The sequence below is a fragment of the Colletotrichum tamarilloi genome (genome assembly GCF_030869305.1).
Source record: "Colletotrichum tamarilloi strain Tom-12 chromosome Unknown Scaffold_155.1, whole genome shotgun sequence".
In the NCBI taxonomy this organism is placed as follows: Eukaryota; Fungi; Ascomycota; class Sordariomycetes; order Glomerellales; family Glomerellaceae; genus Colletotrichum; species Colletotrichum tamarilloi.
This window is the reverse complement of record NW_026849538.1, coordinates 1-20318: the sequence shown is the minus strand read 5'-3', so window position 1 is coordinate 20318 and position 20318 is coordinate 1. Positions and strand designations below refer to the sequence as shown.

General features: G+C 54.3%; 10 protein-coding genes across 10 annotated transcripts; 5 read left to right on the top strand and 5 right to left on the bottom strand.

Moving 5' to 3' along the window:
* Window positions 1-1601: 1601 nt before the first annotated feature.
* CTAM01_15265 (ubiquitin-conjugating enzyme) lies at window positions 1602-2494 on the top strand (the record flags this gene model as incomplete). The annotated part of the gene is made up of 3 exons (XM_060531263.1): window positions 1602-1862; window positions 1963-2234; window positions 2320-2494. The coding sequence occupies 3 exons, from the start codon at window positions 1602-1604 to the stop codon at window positions 2492-2494; spliced, it is 708 nt and encodes a 235-aa protein (XP_060374149.1).
* Window positions 2495-3771: 1277 nt separating this feature from the next.
* Window positions 3772-5253, bottom strand: CTAM01_15264 (succinate-CoA ligase; the record flags this gene model as incomplete). Its single annotated transcript, XM_060531262.1, has 5 exons — window positions 3772-4361; window positions 4479-4567; window positions 4638-4764; window positions 4875-4903; window positions 5087-5253. The coding sequence occupies 5 exons, from the start codon at window positions 5251-5253 to the stop codon at window positions 3772-3774; spliced, it is 1002 nt and encodes a 333-aa protein (XP_060374148.1).
* A 195-nt stretch (window positions 5254-5448) lies between these two features.
* On the bottom strand, window positions 5449-5694 carry CTAM01_15263 (uncharacterized protein; the record flags this gene model as incomplete). The annotated part of the gene is made up of 1 exon (XM_060531261.1): window positions 5449-5694. One exon carries the CDS (start codon window positions 5692-5694, stop codon window positions 5449-5451), a length of 246 nt encoding a protein of 81 aa, XP_060374147.1.
* Window positions 5695-6074: 380 nt separating this feature from the next.
* CTAM01_15262 (ELP3 family histone acetyltransferase) lies at window positions 6075-7988 on the top strand (the record flags this gene model as incomplete). Its single annotated transcript, XM_060531260.1, has 2 exons — window positions 6075-6369; window positions 7918-7988. The coding sequence occupies 2 exons, from the start codon at window positions 6075-6077 to the stop codon at window positions 7986-7988; spliced, it is 366 nt and encodes a 121-aa protein (XP_060374146.1).
* Window positions 7989-8148: 160 nt separating this feature from the next.
* CTAM01_15261 (peptidyl-tRNA hydrolase) lies at window positions 8149-8751 on the bottom strand (the record flags this gene model as incomplete). Its single annotated transcript, XM_060531259.1, has 1 exon — window positions 8149-8751. The coding sequence occupies one exon, from the start codon at window positions 8749-8751 to the stop codon at window positions 8149-8151; it is 603 nt and encodes a 200-aa protein (XP_060374145.1).
* A 799-nt stretch (window positions 8752-9550) lies between these two features.
* On the top strand, window positions 9551-10747 carry CTAM01_15260 (hob3; the record flags this gene model as incomplete). Its single annotated transcript, XM_060531258.1, has 7 exons — window positions 9551-9563; window positions 9666-9716; window positions 9776-9821; window positions 9895-9968; window positions 10040-10187; window positions 10243-10301; window positions 10353-10747. 7 exons carry the CDS (start codon window positions 9551-9553, stop codon window positions 10745-10747), a joined length of 786 nt encoding a protein of 261 aa, XP_060374144.1.
* Window positions 10748-11304: 557 nt separating this feature from the next.
* CTAM01_15259 (Dcp1-like decapping family protein) lies at window positions 11305-12042 on the bottom strand (the record flags this gene model as incomplete). The annotated part of the gene is made up of 1 exon (XM_060531257.1): window positions 11305-12042. The coding sequence occupies one exon, from the start codon at window positions 12040-12042 to the stop codon at window positions 11305-11307; it is 738 nt and encodes a 245-aa protein (XP_060374143.1).
* A 1087-nt stretch (window positions 12043-13129) lies between these two features.
* CTAM01_15258 (endonuclease/Exonuclease/phosphatase) lies at window positions 13130-16243 on the top strand (the record flags this gene model as incomplete). The annotated part of the gene is made up of 1 exon (XM_060531256.1): window positions 13130-16243. The coding sequence occupies one exon, from the start codon at window positions 13130-13132 to the stop codon at window positions 16241-16243; it is 3114 nt and encodes a 1037-aa protein (XP_060374142.1).
* Window positions 16244-16625: 382 nt separating this feature from the next.
* Window positions 16626-18263, top strand: CTAM01_15257 (tannase and feruloyl esterase; the record flags this gene model as incomplete). The annotated part of the gene is made up of 1 exon (XM_060531255.1): window positions 16626-18263. One exon carries the CDS (start codon window positions 16626-16628, stop codon window positions 18261-18263), a length of 1638 nt encoding a protein of 545 aa, XP_060374141.1.
* A 101-nt stretch (window positions 18264-18364) lies between these two features.
* CTAM01_15256 (methyltransferase domain-containing protein) lies at window positions 18365-20011 on the bottom strand (the record flags this gene model as incomplete). Its single annotated transcript, XM_060531254.1, has 9 exons — window positions 18365-18404; window positions 18468-18887; window positions 18937-19074; window positions 19157-19194; window positions 19243-19280; window positions 19342-19471; window positions 19528-19550; window positions 19629-19809; window positions 19877-20011. 9 exons carry the CDS (start codon window positions 20009-20011, stop codon window positions 18365-18367), a joined length of 1143 nt encoding a protein of 380 aa, XP_060374140.1.
* Between the last annotated feature and the right edge of the window lie 307 nt (window positions 20012-20318).

The following is a 20318-nucleotide window of genomic DNA, read 5'->3' as shown; positions in this document are numbered from 1 at the left end:
CACTTGGGCCGGATGAGGAAAGGGCAATTATACGGTCACGTGCGGTGTATCGAGTGATTACCTAAGACACGATGCTGAGTCAGTCTCCCCAACCATATGTGGATGGTCTCCTTCCAACCTTTTAGGATTGAAGCCGCCAGGAAATAAAGGTTAAAGAGCAAGACTACAGACCTCGTCTTACCTAGAATCGCATGCCTCTAATTCGGTGTTTGCGAATCCCTTCTGAGAGAAGATGATAACGGGCGGCTTGTTCCACGGGCTTGTTCCTCGGATTCTAAGCAGTCTTTGCCTTGCTTTCTCGTTCATCTTTACACTAAACAAAGCCCAGCTTAATAATGATCTGAATACTCCTTTGATGAATCTACGAGAGGAGCTCGCCAGCATCTTTCAACACTGATAACCTATACAGAGCCGCCCCCGGCTGGTATGATGTGCTGTATTTCAGGAATAGCTTGTAAGACGTATGGGGGCCATGTAGACGATCCTCAGTTCAGTAGATGAGTAACGAACGCCTTCCTAGCATTTGCGAATATGCTGCTAGTTTCCACGCTATCTCTGCCTCGAATCATGACAGTAAAAGTCAATTCAACCAGTCATGGATTGAAAAAAAGCATATGACGGAAGTTTGGGACTGGCTCTCGTACATTGCTTTTGCTGGTAGACGTTGAACTGAGTGCTCGAATAGTCAATTACACAAAAGCATGATTAAAAAGGCTGACCAAAGACTGGTTAGGAGACACTGACGGATTGTCATTAATTCTTTTAGAATTGTATCCACTCTTCAAAGCATCTAGGGCCTACTCGCTAGCAAAGTTGGGCCAAAGCCCAGCTCCCTGACACAGATTTTGGCTGATGGCTGTCTGTCACAGCTGTGTAAGTGAAGCCCTGGTGACACCGAGGGCCATGGCGTCTGGTTGGGTTGCCAAGGTCAGCATCAGTCCCTGCTTCTCCATATGTACAGATCTTCGCGATAGATACGACTTTCTTTGTATGCAGCAAGCTGTTCATCTGCTTTGACTACCTTGGGTACTCAGAACTCGAGAAATATTGAATGAGAATCGTTGGTGTAACCAGACGGTAAAAGTGACAGGTCCGGTGCTGCTTACCTTGCCTTACCTAAGCTTCGAGGTACGTCTTGTGCTCTTGCACCGGTCCCAACCCCGCCTTCTCCCGCACCTCAGCTCCTCCAGCGGGCCACACAGCTCCCTGGAGGCTGACGGCCCTGACAATCCGAGGGCGCTAAGGTGCTGTAGTGGGCTTGCACGGACCATTCCAGCATCATCTGTCGCTGAAGGGGGGAGGGGCACGTCCACCGGCTCTCCTTCTCCTCTCAGACGAGGCAAGCTGCGACTGAAAGTTGGGTTCCGACACCGAACGGTCTTTTGCCAGCATCACCACCACCAACGCCGACACAACCTTGCCTCGCTTTCTTCCCGAGAAACACAAGTAACGACGCATCACCGACTCGAATCACACAACTCGAAATTTTAATTACGTTACATACTCTATAAACAACACGTCTCGGATCTTCAGCACCACCTACCCTACTGCTAAGGAATACCCATCGACAACCCCCATCGAGTCCGCAACGCATCTGCAACATGTCCACCCCCAAGGAGCGACGCATCACCAAGGAGTTGCATGACATTCGCAATGACAAGGACAACTCTGGAGTATTTGCTCAGCCGCTCGACGAGGCCAACTTGCTGCATCTGAAGGGCTCCTTTCCCGCACCTCCCGATACACCATACGCCGGCGGCTTGTATGAAGTCGACATTAAGATTCCCGACAGCTACCCCTTCAAATCTCCCACCATTAAGTTCATCACCAAGATCTGGCATCCTAATGTCAGCAGTCAAACCGTGAGTCTTTCTCCCATCGCCTCGTTGTGGTTGTTTCGCCATCCTTCACAACATATATGCCCTCCAAGACCACCAGCACCAGAGATGCTAACTGGGATAGGGAGCCATCTGTCTCGACACACTGGGCAGTGGTTGGTCCCCCGTGCAGACGATAAAGACGGCGCTGCTTTCCCTCCGCATGCTGCTCGAGTTCCCGAATCCCAAGGATCCCCAAGACGCAGAGGTGGCCAAGATGATGCTGGAGAACCCCGAGGGGTTTGCGAAAAAGGCACACGAGTGGGCCGTCAAGCACGCTGGTGCACCGTCAAAGGATTTTGACACAACAAAGTACAAGCAAGTTGCTTCCGAAGTAAAGCAAGATGACGCAAACAGGTGTGTTTTCAAGAGTCGGCTGCACGCTGGACGAGTCTACAGCACAGGAAATTTGCATAAAGAAACAAGGCTGACAGGTTTTTAGGTATGCCGGCTACAATAAGGATCTTATTGACCGCTTTGTCGGCATGGGATTCGAGCTCGATGCTGTCGTTGAGGCCTTCACCTTTATTGGAATCGACCGCAATGGTGGCATGGACTATGAGCTAGAGGAGGCGTACCTTGGCGACATCACCGCCCACCTCCTCGGTGAGCAATGATTCGACTACCCGAAGAAAGGTTGCTCGACGGAACGGTCGATCGAGGTCGACGGCCACCCAGCTATCACCTCATTCGCTCCGAGGCGATAGGAGTACAAAGTCACGAACACGGTAAATCATGAGATGACAGGCAGCATTGCATCGAGTATGGAGTTGGTCTACTTCTAGAGTTGGGCATTAGTGGAATTCTGGCTTTCGTGGCGAGTGGTTCGTTGGCGATGCGGTAGAGGGAACTCGGAGCAATCCTGGCTTGAAAAGCTCAGGATGCCGCCTTCGAGAACTCACTGCTCGCGCGCTCGTATGGACCATTTTGCTTTGACGGCAACGTGTCGCATGTCTGGTATCCAGGCGGGAATAAGGACGGTTGGTTTGAACGGGGCACGGAGTATTTGCCTGCCTGAGCGTTTGGCTCTAGCAGTTCCGCATCGCGGACTTTTGGCGTTTTGGGCACGCGGGACGTTTTTGGTTTCTTCTACTCTTCTCCCATCACTGCTTTCCAGCAGCTTTCTAGCAAAGAGTGTTTTTTGTAAGATACACAGGTAGCCCTAGCTTATGTATGCTTTCTCGCATACCAAGGTCGCATTGGCCTCTTTAGTAAGTAGATTGGCGACTCAAAATCCACATCATCCAACATGAAAGCCGCATCCTTTGCTCCGGATACTGGTCCCCAGTTTTTTTTGGGCCGAAGCCGCTTTCCCCTCGGGGTTCGGGGACGGGACCCTTGTTGGTATTACTCGGGGGTTGTATGTTGTATGGGGAGTCGTACGACGGAAAGGGCCCTACATGCCGAGATGGCGCGAAGCGCAACGAATGAGGTCAGAGGATTATGAGATAGCGGGTAGCATTGCATATATCTCGCGGTAATAAAAAAATGTTTATAAAGCTTGGGGAATTGGAGATACAAAACTGGAGATGGAGAGGAATGGGAGAGAGGATCCGCAATGTTTCTCACTTCGTGAAGTCTTGAGGAACTTGTTCAAACTTTCCCATTTCTTCCACTTTCCTTCCCTATGCTTGCCCTATTGTTCCTTGCCCAACCTCCAGTCTATATCAAGTTATTTGGGGCAACATGTTCAAACACACACACGCACACGCATTTAGCGCAACCCGCACGATGCAATGGGGGTAGCGCCGTCCGTTATCCTCCGCAACGACACGAAGGGACCATCCCGGTGACTACGCTCTCAACACAAAGATCTCTTCTTTAACATGTTACATACACAGCTGAAGCTTTCCCCTTCAACGTCTGGAAGATATGATGTGGTTCAGGTTTTTTTTTACAAGAGGTCGCGGCGGACGAACTCGTCGTAGAGGGCCTTGCCGAGGCCGGCGGGGGAGGGCTCGACAATGACACCGGCGGACTTGAGCGCGGAGATCTTGGAGTCGGCACCGCCCTTGCCGCCAGAGACGATGGCACCGGCGTGACCCATGCGGCGGCCGGGGGGCGCGGAGATACCGGCGATGAAGGAGACAACGGGCTTGCCGCCGTTGACGGTGTTGTTGGCGCGGAGGAAGTCAGCGGCGTCCTCCTCGGCGGAACCACCAATCTCGCCAATCATGATGATGCCGTCCGTCTCCTCGTCCTTGAGGAAGACGTTGAGGCAGTCGATGAAGTTGGTGCCGCTGAAGGGGTCACCGCCGATACCGACGACGAGGGACTGGCCGAGACCGGCCTGGGTGGTCTGGTTGACGGCCTCGTAGGTGAGGGTACCGGAACGGGAGACGATACCGATGCGGCCGCGCTTGTGGATGAAGCCGGGCATGATGCCAATCTTGCACTGGCCGGGGGCGATGATACCGGGGCAGTTGGGGCCGACGAGGCGGGTCTTGGATTGCGTCTTCAGCATGTTGGTGATGCGGACCATGTCTGGGGGATGGTGAGTATTCGAGCTGCGAGATTGCTTCAAGGTTCAAGCCACTCTAAAGCTTCACTTCAGAGCTTTGAAGCTTTAGAGGAACTTGGAGAGGGCAAAGGGGAGCATACCATGCTGGGGGATACCCTCAGTAATGCAGACGACGAGGGGGATCTCAGCGGCAATGGCCTCCTCGATACCGGCGGCGGCCAGAGGGGGGCTGTTTGAATTCTAGGTCAACATCCTATTCTCCCAGGGATTTTCTTTACGATATTGTAGAGTTAACGTACGGGACGAAGATGGCAGTGGCATCGGCGCCAGTCTCCTTGACGGCCTCGCTGACGTTGCCGAAGACGGGGAGACCGAGGTGCTCCTGGCCAGCCTTCTTGGGGTTCGTTCCACCGACGACCTTGGTGCCTGTACATGTCCATTGATATCAGCCTCGGAGTGTTTCCAAAGTAAGGTTTTTGCGATGCGCGAGAGAGAGATATGGGTCGCGCAATTGCTTCGGAGTTATTATCGCGTACCGTAGTCGATGGCCTGTTGCGCGTGGAAGCTGTGTCGCAAATTGTTGTTAGCTGAGACTGATCTTCTTTCATGCCTATCAATCTGCGCAGGCGCGGACAAAGTAAATATCGCCAGATATGCCTCTCCCCAAAACACCCAAACAGGGGTGGAAAAACATGTGCTACTGAGGTAGTCGGCCCCTCGGGCATCGGAGGAAGATAACACCACTTACGTTCCCTGCTTGCCAGTGAAGCCCTGGAAAAGCACCTTGGTCTCGGAGTTGATGCGCAGGTTGTCGATGGTCTTGGTGTAAGGGCCAGCTGCCGAGGCGCTGTATGCACGCTTCGCGGCTTGGTTCAGGAGCTTGCCTGCCGGCCGCATCTGTCTCAGGGACTGCATCTTGGGCGATGTGTGTGTATGTGTGTGTTAAAATAGGTAGAACAGCGCAGCTTCGAAAGAACCGCGGCGCCAATTAAGGAGAGGAAGTAATGGGATTCGGAGGAGGATCTCGTTGGTGAGAGAGGATGGCAGATGGCGGCTATCGTGGGGGAAGGGAAAAAGAGAAGATAGCTGTGGCTGCAATGCAAATTCACGTCACTTTCCGAAAGAAGGGTCAAACTCGCAGTAGGGGAAGGTCAGCAGCAAAACTTGAACCGAGCTCTTTCGCTTCTTTTGCGAGACAACCGGGTCTGCAGCAGGCGAGCCACGACTCCACGAGGCAAGCACGGGACCCGAACGCCCGGGAAAACCCGTGGCCCATTTCGGCGATTCGGTGAAGGGGATGATCCGACCGGACCAATGAAGGCCGCGGCAATCAGCACGGCTCAGAGATGGGAACATTGGGAAGGCACCGAAGGGCACCCTGCCAGCTGTGCCTGCCAAACCCCTCCTGCATTGAACGGTACGTGCGGTACGTACCGACTTCAACATGCAGATTTGACGTGTGGCGTCTCCGAATGGGTGAAGCTGTGGCTGATCTACCCCACCATCCAGCAACTTGCATTTGACGGTTTCCTCCAAAATTTCCAAAGTGATCGGACAGTCAACTCTCCAACCCCCAACGACACTCCGATTTATGACTCTGACGACTTCACGCTACGGGGGTGGAATCACGAAAATCACGCGATCAACCTCGAATCAAAATTCTACCACGATAATTCCACGAACGACCGAAGAGACGTGCGCCCACTGAACTCACATTGCCCCCCATACCCCTCAAGATGGCGACCACCACCGTCACCGTCACCAAGGGGCGGTCCAAGAACGACAACCTCCCACCAGAGAACGAGCGCTTCCTACGATGCTGCGCAGATGTCGCCAACGCCCTTATCGAAGACCACGAGGCTATCAGGGACCCCAAAAACCCGCCAAAGGATCTCAACCTCAATTCTTTGCGCAACAAGTTTTCGAGAAAGCACAAGCTCGCCAATATCCCGCCTCTGACGGCCATTATTGCTGCGATCCCTGAGCATTACAAGAAATACATCTTGCCGAAGCTCATCGCAAAGCCAATCCGTATGCCGTCTCCCTGATTCTCCGCACAAACGGACGCATGCTTACTAGATCGGCTAGGAACATCATCGGGTATCGCTGTAGTGGCCGTTATGTGCAAGCCTCACAGATGTCCGCACATTGCTTACACGGGCAACATTTGCGTATACTGCCCCGGCGGTCCAGACTCCGATTTCGAATACAGCACACAATCCTACACCGGATACGAACCCACATCGATGCGAGCGATTCGCGCACGTTACGATCCTTTTGAGCAGGCCCGCGGACGTGTTGACCAGCTCAAGTCTCTGGGTCACTCAGTCGACAAGGTGGAGTACATCATCATGGGTGGCACATTCATGTCACTGCCGGTACCGTACAGGGAGGACTTTATCGCCCAATTACATAATGCGCTCAGCGGATATCAGACATCGAACGTGGACGAGGCAGTGGAGGCTAGTGAGATGAGCAACATCAAGTGCGTTGGTATCACAATCGAGACGAGACCGGATTACTGTTGGCAGCCGCATCTGACGGATATGTTGCGTTACGGCTGCACGAGGTTGGAGATTGGAGTCCAGTCGCTCTACGAAGACGTCGCAAGAGACACAAATCGTGGCCACACCGTTGCCGCCGTCGCCGAGACGTTCTGCCTGGCCAAGGACGCTGGTTTCAAGGTGGTCAGTCACATGATGCCTGATTTGCCTAACGTGGGCATGGAGAGAGATCTGGACCAGTTCCGGGAGTACTTTGAGAGCCCTGCGTTCCGTACGGACGGTCTAAAGATTTACCCGACTCTCGTCATCAGAGGCACTGGCCTCTACGAGCTGTGGCGCACAGGCCGATACCAGAATTACACCCCCAACGGCTTGATCGATCTGGTTGCGCGAATTCTGGCGCTTATCCCGCCATGGACACGTATTTATCGAGTCCAGAGAGATATCCCCATGCCTTTGGTCACGTCTGGTGTGGAGAATGGCAACTTGCGTGAACTGGCACTGGCAAGAATGAAGGATTTCGGCACAACATGTCGAGATGTGCGGACGCGCGAGGTCGGTGTCAACGAGGTCAAGAACAAGATTAGGCCGAACCAGATCGAGCTAGTGCGACGAGACTACACAGCCAACGGCGGATGGGAAACGTTCCTTGCATACGAGGACCCGAAGCAGGACATTCTCGTTGCCCTGTTGCGTCTACGAAAGTGCACCGAAAAGTACACGTACCGAGAGGAGCTCGTTGGACAGCCAACGAGTCTGGTCAGAGAGTTGCACGTTTACGGTACCGCAGTGCCGGTACACGCCAGAGACCCGAAGAAGTTCCAGCACCAGGGTTTCGGCACGCTCCTGATGGAGGAGGCAGAGAGAATTGCAAGGGACGAACACGGCAGCGAAAAGATTAGTGTTATTTCTGGTGTAGGTGTGAGAAGCTACTACGCTAAGCTCGGGTACTGGCTCGATGGGCCGTACATGAGCAAATGGCTCGATGGGCGGCCTGGGCCCGATGAGGCTACATGAAGTAAGGAATGGGACGCTCACTGATGGCGAATTGATTCGCCCCGTGGCTTCCTCATAGCCTTTGGCTCCGACGACATGAGGCTTTGCTTTGCGCGCCCGGCACCAGGGACAGACTCAGCATTGTCCTAGGGCTATCAAGAGACGCATTCGCAACGACCGTCGTCTCCTGCTGCATTTTTGATGCCTTTATTCATGTTGGAGGCTCAGAATGGATGCAGGGTAGGATGTGGGCTACCGTGCGCCGAGGGTATGAGGTAGAGGAGGGGAACTGGGTGAAGCTTCGGATACTTCACTTCCCCGCTGCAGCGTCAAGCTTCTCCTCGAATGCGAGAAGGCACTCAAGCACGCCAGGGCCTCCGTTGGTTTCGAGGGCAGACCATTGGTCCTTGGTCATGCGCTTCAGGACGTAGTTAGATACCGTAGAGTGATCGCGCTGATCGGGCCGTCCAATGCCAACTGCTATCCTCGCCCATTTTGACTCTGGGTAATCTGCCTCGCGGAGACAGTTGTTGACGCTCTTGATACCATTGTGGCCTCTGTGACTGCTCTTCCACTTTCTTGTTTTGACGAAGCCCAGGTCCTCTTCAAGATCGTCGTGGACAAGGATGAGACTTAGGTCTGCTGGGTTCCGGGTGCCGAGGGTTTCCTTCCATGCTTTTGCCAACCATTTCCCGGTTACATTCATGACGGAGGGGCTCTGGATCATTGCGTATTTGGGCCCAATTGAGGCCAGGCAGGAGCTGCCACCGAAGCGGCCTCTATGGAAGGCGGGTTGAGAGGGACCCAGGAGTTTTTGTAGAGAGTTGAGAGCATGGTGACCAGCGGAGTGAAGGGTGTTGTAGTGTGGCTCTGGATTTCCCAGGCTGATGAGTAGAAAACGAGGTGCGCTCATTTTTATTTCTTTTCTTTGGTGCTGTCTGTAATGTAATGAGATGAGTGAATTCAGATAAAGTGGTGGTGTTGAGATTTATCATGAGAGGCTATGAAAACCAGGGACTTGTAACATTATGAAAGGCTGGACTGAACATATCTTCGTCAGCATAAAGAATTTGAGGCCATTCTCCTGGTCTAACAAGGTGTGCATAAAAAGTCGTATTAGCAGCTTGTGTTTGCACAAGAAAGCTTCTGGGCCGAATTGGCCTCATGCACGGCTGCACAAATATCTCCTTACCTAATCATCGACGCTGAGTCACCGGGGAGTGAACAATCGGAAAACGGCACTTGCGCCCACCGCCTTGGCTTTAGCTGCCTTAGGTAAGCACGGCAATACAGGCTGCCTACAGGGCTGAGCCACAGAGCTACCCGGCGCTAAGAGGAGCTAGCACCAACAAGGCCGTGGCGCAGCTCCAAAGCCTCTGTTCGCTGACGTCGGTTTCCGTTTCTGGGCGCTGCCCAGGTGCAGTTGGGTCTCCCCAGCATGTTCAGGTGCTGTGCTCCAGGTGCATTGAGTGATTCGTCCGCGCAATCAAAACCGCATTTCCTTTCTCCCCCTCCACCACCCAGTGCACCACCCCCCCCATCAATTCAACTCCGGACGACGAAACGGCCTTCCTACGAACAACGATACCTGCCGAAACCACCGAGTGATCAGTTCACATACACTACCCACTCGAGCATTCTAGTGCCTTTGAATTCTTATTCCGAACCTTAGCACCGAGTACTAAGAGGAAACACACAGCAAGACAGCCAAGATGTCGTGGGCAGGTACGACTTGAGAGTCTCGGACCCTCCTCGGGCGCAACCTGAGCAAAAGGAAATGGAGGATACCAACAACGAAGGATCTGAACTGATGGTATTTGGCTACAGGATTCAAGAAAAATGTCAACCGCGCGACGACGCAGGTGATGATGAAGACGGGTAAGCCCTCTCTGCCCAACTTACAGTCATGAAATACGAAGAGGTTCTGATCTTGGCAGGCCATGTGGAGAAGACCAACGACCGCGACTACGAGGTGGAAGAGAGGTGGGCTACACCCTATCCCCAAGGCCGAGACGCCCGACGAAACGAAACACAATACTGAGACTTCTTTTGGCAGACGATTCAGAACCATGGAGACGGCTTCCTTGCGGTTGCAGAAGGAGGCAAAGGGCTACTTGGATTCATTGCGAGGTGGGTTTGGCGGTCTACGACTATGCACCCCCCTTTGCCAAGGATGGCTGTGGGCTAACTTTGTGCAACAGCCATGACTGCTTCCCAGATGCGCATTGCCGAGACGATAGACGCCTTTTACGGAGACTCTGGCGCGAAGGACGGCGTGAGCAGAAGTTACAAGCAGGCAGTGGAGGACCTTGATGCCGAGACCATTAAGGCGCTGGATGGTCCTTACCAGTATGATCACTGGCGACGACTCGGGTATCAGCATAATGGCTAATACGTCGTCTAGGCAAACCGTTCTCGAGCCCATCTCACGCTTCTGCGCTTATTTCCCAGACGTAAACGAATGTCGGTCTAACCCAGGCTGCACTCCTATGTCATTTTGCTGACCCTTCCCAGGCATCAAGAAGCGCGGCCACAAGCTCCTCGACTACGATGCGCTACGTGCCAAGGTCAAGAAGCTCGTCGAGAAGCCCGACAAGGACGTGACCAAGCTGCCCCGCGCCGAGAAGGAGATGGAAATGGCAAAGGCCGCCTACGAGCAGCTCAACGAGCAGCTGTCGTCAGAACTTCCCCAGCTCATCGACCTCCGCGTGCCGTATCTCGACCCCACCTTCGAGGCCCTCGTCAAGATCCAGCTACGCTTCTGCGCTGAGGCGTACAGTCGTATGGCGCAGGTGCAGCAGTATTTGGACGCGGATACGAGAGAACAGTATGCGCAGGGCCAGCTGGATCAGCGTGTCGAGCAAGTGCTGCAGGAGATTCGCGAGCTCAGCATCAGTGGCACCGTATGAGCGAGACCCTCGTATCTTTTGTTTACTTTCCGCGTCTTAGTCTGGGCGATGGGTTTCACTCAAGAGTCTGCTGGTAATGGTAGGGGAGTTTTTTACGCGAGCATGGTCTAGGAAGGGTCAAGGCTTTTGGGGATTGTAATAGAGAAAAAGAAACGCAGCCCCCTAGACTTTGCGAGTCACGACTGGAGGGACTTTGGCAGAATTGCCGAGTCCCATGACGACTTTGCATTCATGTATGAAAAATGACTTTTTTCTTTCTTTCTTAATCAAGGGTATCATTGGTTCAACCGTCACGCTCTCCGGAGCGTTCCCCTTTTCTCCCAAGGACATGTATCGTGCAGTTCGTTCCTCTCCACGCTGTTCTGTCTTCAGCCCCAGCTTCAACACCAACACCAACACCAACTTCAACTTCAACTTCAACGTCTCTGAAGGTTCTTCATCTCAGTTCCAAGCAGGCAAATCTTGGCCATTCCCCACACATCAGACGCCTCCGCAATACCCCATCCCCTCACCGAAGACTCTCGCGCCTTGATCCCCGCAGCATAAACCGCGGGCTCCTAACCCTGGAGGCCATTCTGCGCGCCAAACAGGTCGCTCAAGCTCAGCTTCCGGCCAATGGCCTGCATCGCGGGGCCCAGCTCCTCTTCGCCGCCTGGTCCACCGGGGCCGCCGAAACCAGCCACGGCGTTCTGCTCCTGGGCGAGGCGGACGTGTCTCAGCGTCTCGGAGATGAGGGCGGCGTTCATAACGCGCGTGTCCTCCTTGTCTGCGTGGATCCAGATGCCCATGACTTTGTTGGTTCCTTCTGCCGCCTCCTCGCTGGTTCCGCGTAGGCGAAAGATGTAGATCTCGTCCATGACTTCAAAGTCGTCCACCTCGCTGAGATCGAGAATCACATTCTCCAGGCCGCGACGGTTCAACACAAAGATGCATGCTCTCGGATTTGGTGCCGCGCCGGGGACGGGGTCCTGCATGCACAGGAAATAGGTCCCCTCGATGCCCGTCTTGTCCCAGCCCGGGAGGGTGGGATTGAAGGTGTAGACGACGGCGTTGGCGGCGATGGAGAGGGTTGAGTTTATGGAGGGGAGGTAACGGCGGAGGACGGAGAGGTTGAGGTCCGTGTTTGTGCGGTTGAGGAGGGCTGGGTTCGGGTCCGGGACGGGGTGGGAGTCGATGTAGTGCGCCGCGTCGGATTCGTAGTCGGATTGGACGGGGCGGGGACCGGAGATTGGGTTTCCTTGGGAGGAGTGGCGGGCGTGGCCGCCGCCGCGTCGACGGGGGGTTGATCGGGACATTGTGGTGGTGTTGGTGATGTGTGTGTGTGTGTGTGTGTAGTGTTGCTGTAGGAATGTGAGCTTGGAGTCGGGTTGGTGTTTGTATGTGGGTCGTAGAGTCGTCGGCGAGTGTTGTCCGTAGGAGAGTTGAGCAGGTATCGTGAAGTTGGAGGTTGTGGTGTTGTCAACTTGTAAGGTGTAAGGTGAGCAAGGTGAAGCTTGGTTGCTTCGGAAGAGGTGCGGATGAGGTCAGTGTGCGAGGTGGATCTCCCCCGTCTTCAGGCCGTAGGTGCCTTATCGGCTTATCGACATCTTATCGCGATAAAGCACGCGAGTCTACCCCGCCAATCCCAGCGCTGTGGCAGTGCAGAAATGCAGAGGGGTCCCCTAGCAAACCCCCTGTCATTCCAGCGCAGCGCTGTCAGTGACTGTAAGGTGCGACCCCCCGGGAAAAGATGCACGTCACCGGTCCTGCGACCCAGAAACGAGGCGTCCGACGACGGGAATCTGTGGACGAGAGATCCCAGCGACAATCTTTCCCTTCCCCAGTCTCTTTTCCCTCCCTTTCTCTACTCCATATACCTGGTAGCGGGATACTTCTGCAACATCTTATTGAACAAACGCCTTTAACGACTTCAAGACTGTTCAGATCTTGTTCATCTTCTTCCCCTCCAGTCTCCTCTCTGCTCCGGCTCGTCCGTACATTTCTAGGGCATCCAAGTTTCATCCAACATCCAGGCCATCTCGCTGACTACTACTTCGGCTCCCTCTCGCGCCTGGTCGACTCCTGCGCATAACTGAAGCCATCCTGGTCCGTGACCTCACTTACGACGACTCGTAGCCACGCCCAAGATACGAACATCATGCGCCGGGCCACGCCGGACTGATCGACGACCAACAACAGACACACCAAAGCAGAGGACCCTGGACCGGCCTCTTGTCTCACCTCTTCTTAGCCGCCGTCGCCGCCGCCGCCGCCAGCACCGTCCCCCGACCCCGTCAAATAATACCCCCTTAGACCCCCAGAGCTCCCTTTCTCTAGGGACCTTTCGAAACTACGACTTCTGCACACTCGCTCGCTCGCTTGCATCTCAGCAGCAACCAGCGCATGGCTTCGGCTCCCGCGATGGCGCCCCCCTCCGAGACCATCCCCTCCACGACATCAGACCCCGTCGACCTCTCGTCCACGCCGCAGTCCCTTGCCCGTGCCGTCTACGCTCGTCGGGCAGAGTACGTACGCCCACACCGGATCCGGGTCAAGATTGGAACATGGAACGTGGCTGCGTGTCCTGGCACCGACAAGGACCTGGCGAGCTGGTTCGTTGACGGATATGGTCTCGACACTACGCTCTCGAGGCTCAACATCGCAGATCACGATACGGTAGAGACGGATCCTCCGCCAGCCGCCAAGGACGGAACCAAGGAACCGGCCAAGGATGCGACTGAAGAGCAAGATCCGAATGCCTCGGTGCACTTGGTCGGAGGCGACAAGGTCGGACTGTACGTCTTGGGCTTGCAGGAGATTGTCGACCTGAATATGGCAAGGGACTACATGAACCGCATGGCATCCGATCAAGGACCTATGAAGAAGTGGAAAGAAGCCCTGGAAGAAGCCATGCCGGATGGATACGAGCTCGTTGCCGCAGAGCAAATGTCTGGTCTGTTGCTGCTGGCCTATGCTTCCCCTGAGGTAGCACCTACAGTCAGCAACGTGAGCACAGTCTCTGTCGGAACGGGCCTCTTTGGATACTTGGGGAACAAGGGAGCTGTAACTACGCGACTACTGCTCGGGGAGACAACCCGCATGGTCTTTGTCAACTGCCACCTGGCTAGCGGCGCGGAGCAGACATACCTGGACCGGAGATTGTGGGACGTCGGGCAGATTTTGACAAGGACGCAGTTTGACCCGATCAATCTGGCAGGAGAAAATGAAGCTGAGCCGGAGAAGATTGGCGACGAGGACTTTGCCTTCTGGGTGGGTGACTTGAATTTCCGTGTGGATGGACTGCCCGGTAATGATATCCGGCGCCTGCTTCAACTACACACCCGTGGCGAGTACGACTTGGACAAAAGGGGGCGCAAAGTTATCGCCGGCGAGGAGGTTCTAGTGGTCAAGAGCGCAAAGAAGAGTGACTACACGGATGACGACACCTCAACGATCGAAACGACTCTATCATCAGAGGCTAGTTTTGATGATTCCTCAAGCTCCCTGCCAGATCCCGATGACTTTTTGCCTGACCCAAGTGATGATCCTGCGTCGTTGCAAGCAACCCTGGACTCTCTTCTGCCGCATGACCAGCTAAGGAGGATAATCAAGGAGAGGAAGGCCTTCCACGACGGCTGGCGCGAAGGACAAATCACTTTCCTGCCCTCGTACAAATACGACGTCGGGACTATTAGTCTCTTTGACTCGAGCGAGAAACAAAGAGCCCCGAGTTGGTGCGATCGTATTTTGTACAGAACAAGAAAGGACAGGGAGGAATATGAGCAAAGGGTCAAGGAGGCCGAGGAGGCAAAGAAGAAGGACGAGGAGATGACAGCGCGGGGTATCGACCATGCGACCGATGACGACGACGTCCTATTCAGCTACGACCCGGATGCGGACGGCGAGGAGGTGCCTACGGGCGAAGCTGGCCTCGATTACGACGAATATGAAGAAGATGATAACGAACCAGAGGAAGTTGTCACCAAGGAAGGATTCACGGACAGAATACAGCTCGATATCTACACTTCACACCAGCGGATCATTTCCTCAGACCACAAGCCGATCATCTCCATCTTCACGCTCGACTACGACGCGGTGGTGCCGGATCTCAAGGCTAAAGTCCATGCCGAAGTTGCAAAGGAGCTGGATCGTGCCGAGAACGAGGGACGGCCTCTCGTCACCGTCATCCTTGACGACCCAGACATGCAAGCCAAGGGTGAGGATGGGGTGGACCTTGGTGAAGCCGTCGACTTTGGAGATGTTGCCTACCGCTGCAAACATACGGCAACGTTGACAATCGCAAACACTGGACGAGTGCCGGCCAAGTTTGCTTTTGTTGAGAAACCCACGATTGAGGAGGATTCCGAGGCTTCGAGCCCACCAGCCTGGCTAAGATCATCATTCAAACGCACAGCCGCTGACGAAAGCGCAGAGGGGTCGCCAGATCTGGGCGACGAGGTCACCTTGGAACCCGGCGAGACGGTCAGTGGTGTTTTGGAGATATACGTTAGCGACATTTCCCATGTCCGAGCCCTCAACGACGGCCGGTCAACTCTTGAGGACATCTTGGTTCTGCGTGTTGAAGACGGCAGAGACCATTTCATTCCAGTCCGCGCCTCGTGGCTTCCGACGTGTTTCGGACGCTCGATAGACGAGCTCATCCGTATTCCCGACGGAGGCATTCGGGCTTTCATGAAGTCGAGGGATGGCAAGAGCTCCGGTGCCATCCCATACGATCTCGACGTCCGCTGCGCTGCTCCTAAGGAGCTCTTCAAGCTTACAGAAGCTGTCGAGGTGATGATGCTCCGCGCCATCGCGGAAGCAAACATGATTGAGGAACATGTCATCCCGGCTGACAAGCCCGGCTGGCCCTTTGACGAGACCGCATGGCTGTTCAAAGACAAAGAGTCCCGTGACAGCCAGATTATCGCTTTAATCGAGGCACTGGACAATGACCAACCCCTTGTCGAAGCGCTTCCCGTTGAAGTCCCATCACTATACCGCCTCGAAGTACTCGCCGAGGTCCTGCTTCTCTTCCTTAGCGGCCTGACTGACGGCATCATCACCGCAGCCCTCTGGGCCAAGATCGAAGTTGCCATCCCTCACCTGGGAGCGGCCGCAGCACGGTCACCACCCGAAGTCGAAGACGACAAGACTGCGGTGTTGGACATCCTCGCCACGGCGCCCAATCACAATATCGCCTTTGTCTTCCTCACGGCGACGCTGTGCAAAGTGGTCGCGGAGATGGCTCCCATCTCGCGGTCAGAGGTCGAGGCGCTGACCATGCAGAAGCCCAACAGGCGGAGTCTCAGCTTTAGACGGCTTACGGGCGGCAACGCGGCTGCTGAGGCTGCGTTGGCGAGGCGGCGTCTTCGAGAGAGGAGGGTCGGTGAGGTGTTTGGCAAGGCTGTGTGCCGGGTGGGGTTGCCTGCCAAAGATAAGGAGAGGAAAGCTGTTGAGGAGAAGATGAGAGGGGCTTTGGAGATCTTTGTGAGGAGGCCGCTTGAGGATGGCTAGACAAAGAGGTGTTGATGGTGTTATTTTACATTTGTGAATGATAGACGTAGAGGAATGATACCTGTTGGCATGCCACCATCTTCTCACCGTGTTTTACATACAAACTACTTTGCAAGGTAAAGCTCTATTTTGCTCGTACCTACTGGCAAACTCCAACGGAGTAGTCCGTAGACGATCGTCAACAGGGATTTATGGTGCTACATAGTCGGACTCTGCGCGGACCCCGCGACTCCACAGTCAACGTAGTCTGCTCCTCATCGCTTAAGCATACGAGTACGATGTACGAACTAAGCGAGCTATCATTCATATATCTAGTATCGCTCTTCATGACCACAATCCATGAAGCTTAGCCTTCACCAGAACGACGGTTTCCAGACTCAACATGGCCGGTCCACTCATCCTAGCCGGCTTAGCCTTAGCCACCTCAGTCCACGTTGCCGCAAAACCCTGTTCACCAACTTCCTTCTCATTCCCTCAAGTCGGAGACCTCATATATCACTCCACCACCGCCAACCCCTTCACGGACTTCACCCAAAACTCAGGATGGAAACCTGAAGCAGCACTCGTGCCCCCGAAAGGCGTGACGGCGTGTAACGTCACCGTCTCATACACCCGCCCCAACTCGCACTCTGTCGTCACAGTTCACGTCTGGTTGCCTCTCCAGGATGTTTATAATTCCCGCTTCTTGGGCATTGGTGGCGGCGGGTGGTTGGCGGGTGAGATTGGTGACGATGTGATGGCGGGGTATACCGCTTTAGGATACGCTGTTGCTGCTACGAATGGTGGCTATGAACATGATCCATACGGTACAGCAGATTCCTGGCTGTTTAAAGATGGAAAACCGAATCTTGATGCGTTGGAGAACTTCGCGTATAGGGGGTTGCATGAGATGACGCTCATTGGAAAATACATTGCTTCGGAGTATTACGGCCGGAAACCCAATTTCTCCTACTGGAGCGGGTGTTCTACCGGCGGGAGGCAGGATCTCGCGATGGCGCAGCGATTTCCGGGGGCCTATGACGGGATTCTCGTCGGGTGTCCAGCAGTCAGTTTTCCCGCGTTGCTGATGGGGATGTTTTGGCCTCAGGTGGTGATGAACGAGGTGGGCGTGTATCCTTCCGCTTGCGAGATGGAGGCTATACAGAAGGCTGCGGTCGAGGCCTGTGACGAGAAGGATGGAGTCAAGGACGGGGTTATTGCGAGGGATGATCTTTGTTCGTTCGAGCCGAGGGTGGTGCTTGGGAGGGAGATCGAGTGTGAGGGGGTTAAGGGGAGGGTTTCTGAGGGAGCGGTTGTTGTTGCTGAGGCTTTGATGAGGGGGCCTGTTGATGAGAAAGGGGGAAGTTTGTTTCCAGGCTCGACGGCGGGGACTGCTGCGACGGGGTTGATGGCGTTGGCGAATACTGTTTGTGAGGGAGGGAGGTGTCGTGGGCGGCCGTTTACGATTGCTACGGATTGGATTAGGCTGTTGGTGAAGAAGGATGCTGGGTATGATCCGGCGAGTATGACGAGACGGGAGGCTGTCCGGCTGTTCAGGGAGACGGTGGAGGAGTTTGGGGATATGATTGGGAGCGATGAACCTGATCTCAGAGGATTCAGGGAGGCTGGGGGGAAGATGATTGCGTGGCATTCTATCAACGATGAAGCTATCACCATCAATGCCATGAGGCGGTATTATGGCAAGGTCCTGGAGGTTGATGGAGGGAGAGAGGAACAAGTTGAGACCGAGGGGTACTTCAGGTTTTTTGAGGTTCCTGGGACTACGCATTGTGCTGCGCCTAGAGGGGCTGGGTTTCCTTTGAGGGCTTTGGATGCTTTGAGGCGGTGGGTTGAGGAGGGGGTCGCGCCGGAGCAGTTGGATGCTGTTGTTATGGGACTGGCTGAAGGTGAGGTGGCGGAGAGTAAGACTCCTTTCTGTAGGTTTCCCTTGGTTGCGAAGGCGGATGGTTCTGGTTGGATTTGTGTAGAGCGTCAGAAGATTGGGATGACTGAGGAGGAAAGGGCGAAGGATGAGTTGTGATCTAGATGCCGCGCCGAGAGGACACTATGTACTATCATCTGTTCCCATCACCTGCACCATGTGAGGAAGCTGAATACTTTACGCAACACATCACCTGGCTCTTATTCTTCCTTCTCAGGCTTCTGTCCATAGACAACGTCACTGCGCATAGAGTTAGTAAACAGCCCAGGTGGTTGAACATCTCATCTCATAGCGACAACTTACTAATGATACCACGCATGTACCTTGCCCGATTTCAACTCCTCACGAACTTGAGAGCACAGGACCAGTACTTCCTCCTTCGTCCAAGCAAGACCTCCGCAGAGGAGCTTGAGCGAGAATCCCTCGAGCCCTTCCAGGAGTTGAATCAAGTTACACATCCCAAGGTCTCTGAGATGTGCGTCCTTGGGCCAGGGACCATTGGGGATCTTGAACGGCACGTGGTGGACGTTGATAAGGTCGGTGTTATCTTGTACCAGGTCTTTGAGCTTGGGACCGATCTGGGCGTCGCGTCCAAATACCTTGCAGGCGTCCATGAAGGTGTCAGCCCAGCGCTGGATAGCGGTGTCCTTGAGCGTGCCGTCGTCGCTTTGGAGCATGAAGCTCCAGTCCTGGAATTCGGCCCAACCGCCAGGATTGAGATTTCTGGACGCGCTGTTAGAAAGGACGGGAAGTCTAGAATCCGGGAACTTACTGAGAGACCCTGTTGACGTAGGTTGGCCAGTCTGCTAGCGAGCCGGACAGGTATCGACTGAAGATGAAGTCGTACTTGTTCTGCCCAACCCACTCGCTCTCGACATCATCGATTTCGAACTTGACATTCGTCGGAACCCTGTTGCGATGGACTCTTAGCGAATCACCAATTTGCCGGTTCTAACATGTTTAATTCAATGCCTTGGTGCTGGTGGACATACCACTTTGGCTGGATGGCACTCAGATCATTGCCGATGATCTAACACACTCTTAGTACTCTTCCCCATACGGGCAGGTCACACCGTACCTCGGCTCCAGGGAACAGGTCTCCCATCTCGATGGACCCTATAGGTATGAGAACTCAGAAGACGACGGAGAGATTGCAAAGCAGCGCATTGCAACGTACAAATGCCAGTGCCGGTACCAACATCCAGAACGCGATGCAGTTTTGCTTCCTTGATAGGCGCAAGGAATAGTTTATTTCCAATGGTCTTGACCATCAACGTGTGCACCAAATCGAGGCGGTCCATTTCGTCCTACACCCGAATCTTCAGCCCGCGCATCATTTCCAGCGACAAGGAAGGGCCCAGACCTCGTCATTGGGAAAGTTGTACGCTACTTTCCGTTAGTCGTGATGAAGACCAGAGCGTTCGTGGAGCTCTACATAGTGGCCCCAAGGCTCCTGTGACATACCTCCAGCGCGGAAAGCGTGGTACCGACGGCCGTACTCTGTTGGGTAATCCACGACTGAAGACGTGAGCGAGGCTGTGTATGAGGACCTGCGACGATTAGCTCCTCGTCCCCAAGAGCTCAGACCTTGAAAGGCAGTAGTGAGGCTTGCGTACATTTGATCATCAATCGTGGACGCATTTTCCTAGCCGCCCGTAAGACCTAGTCATTAGTTTCCATGATTGATGTACCAGAGTACTCTGCAGACATACGCTTGCTCCATCATCGACGTCAATCGCTGCAGGCTCAGTCGCAGCGGCAACGGGCTCAGTGGCTGTAGGAGCTGCCGGCGAATCTTGCGATTCGTTTCTTGGGCTCACCGAAGCGTGTGGTGATGGATTTGACATTCTGAACCTGATACGTCCTGTTATTGACGCTGGAGAACAATTTTGGAGCCAAGAAATGCTTCCAAGAGCGCGCTTTGGTGCTGAGAAGAGCTGCGAGATAAGTCAACATACCCACTTCCTGGCACCCCCCTTTGTTTCTGGCACCCACAAAAACGCGAAAATCCACCACAACCCAATGCCCACCCCCAACCTCCTTTTATCACAACATTTTCAATTCGCGTCCAAATGGGCTCATCTTTTGCACATGTCTTCTTCTATATATAATGCCTCAATATACCGAAGATCAGCTTCGTCAGGCTCTCGAGGA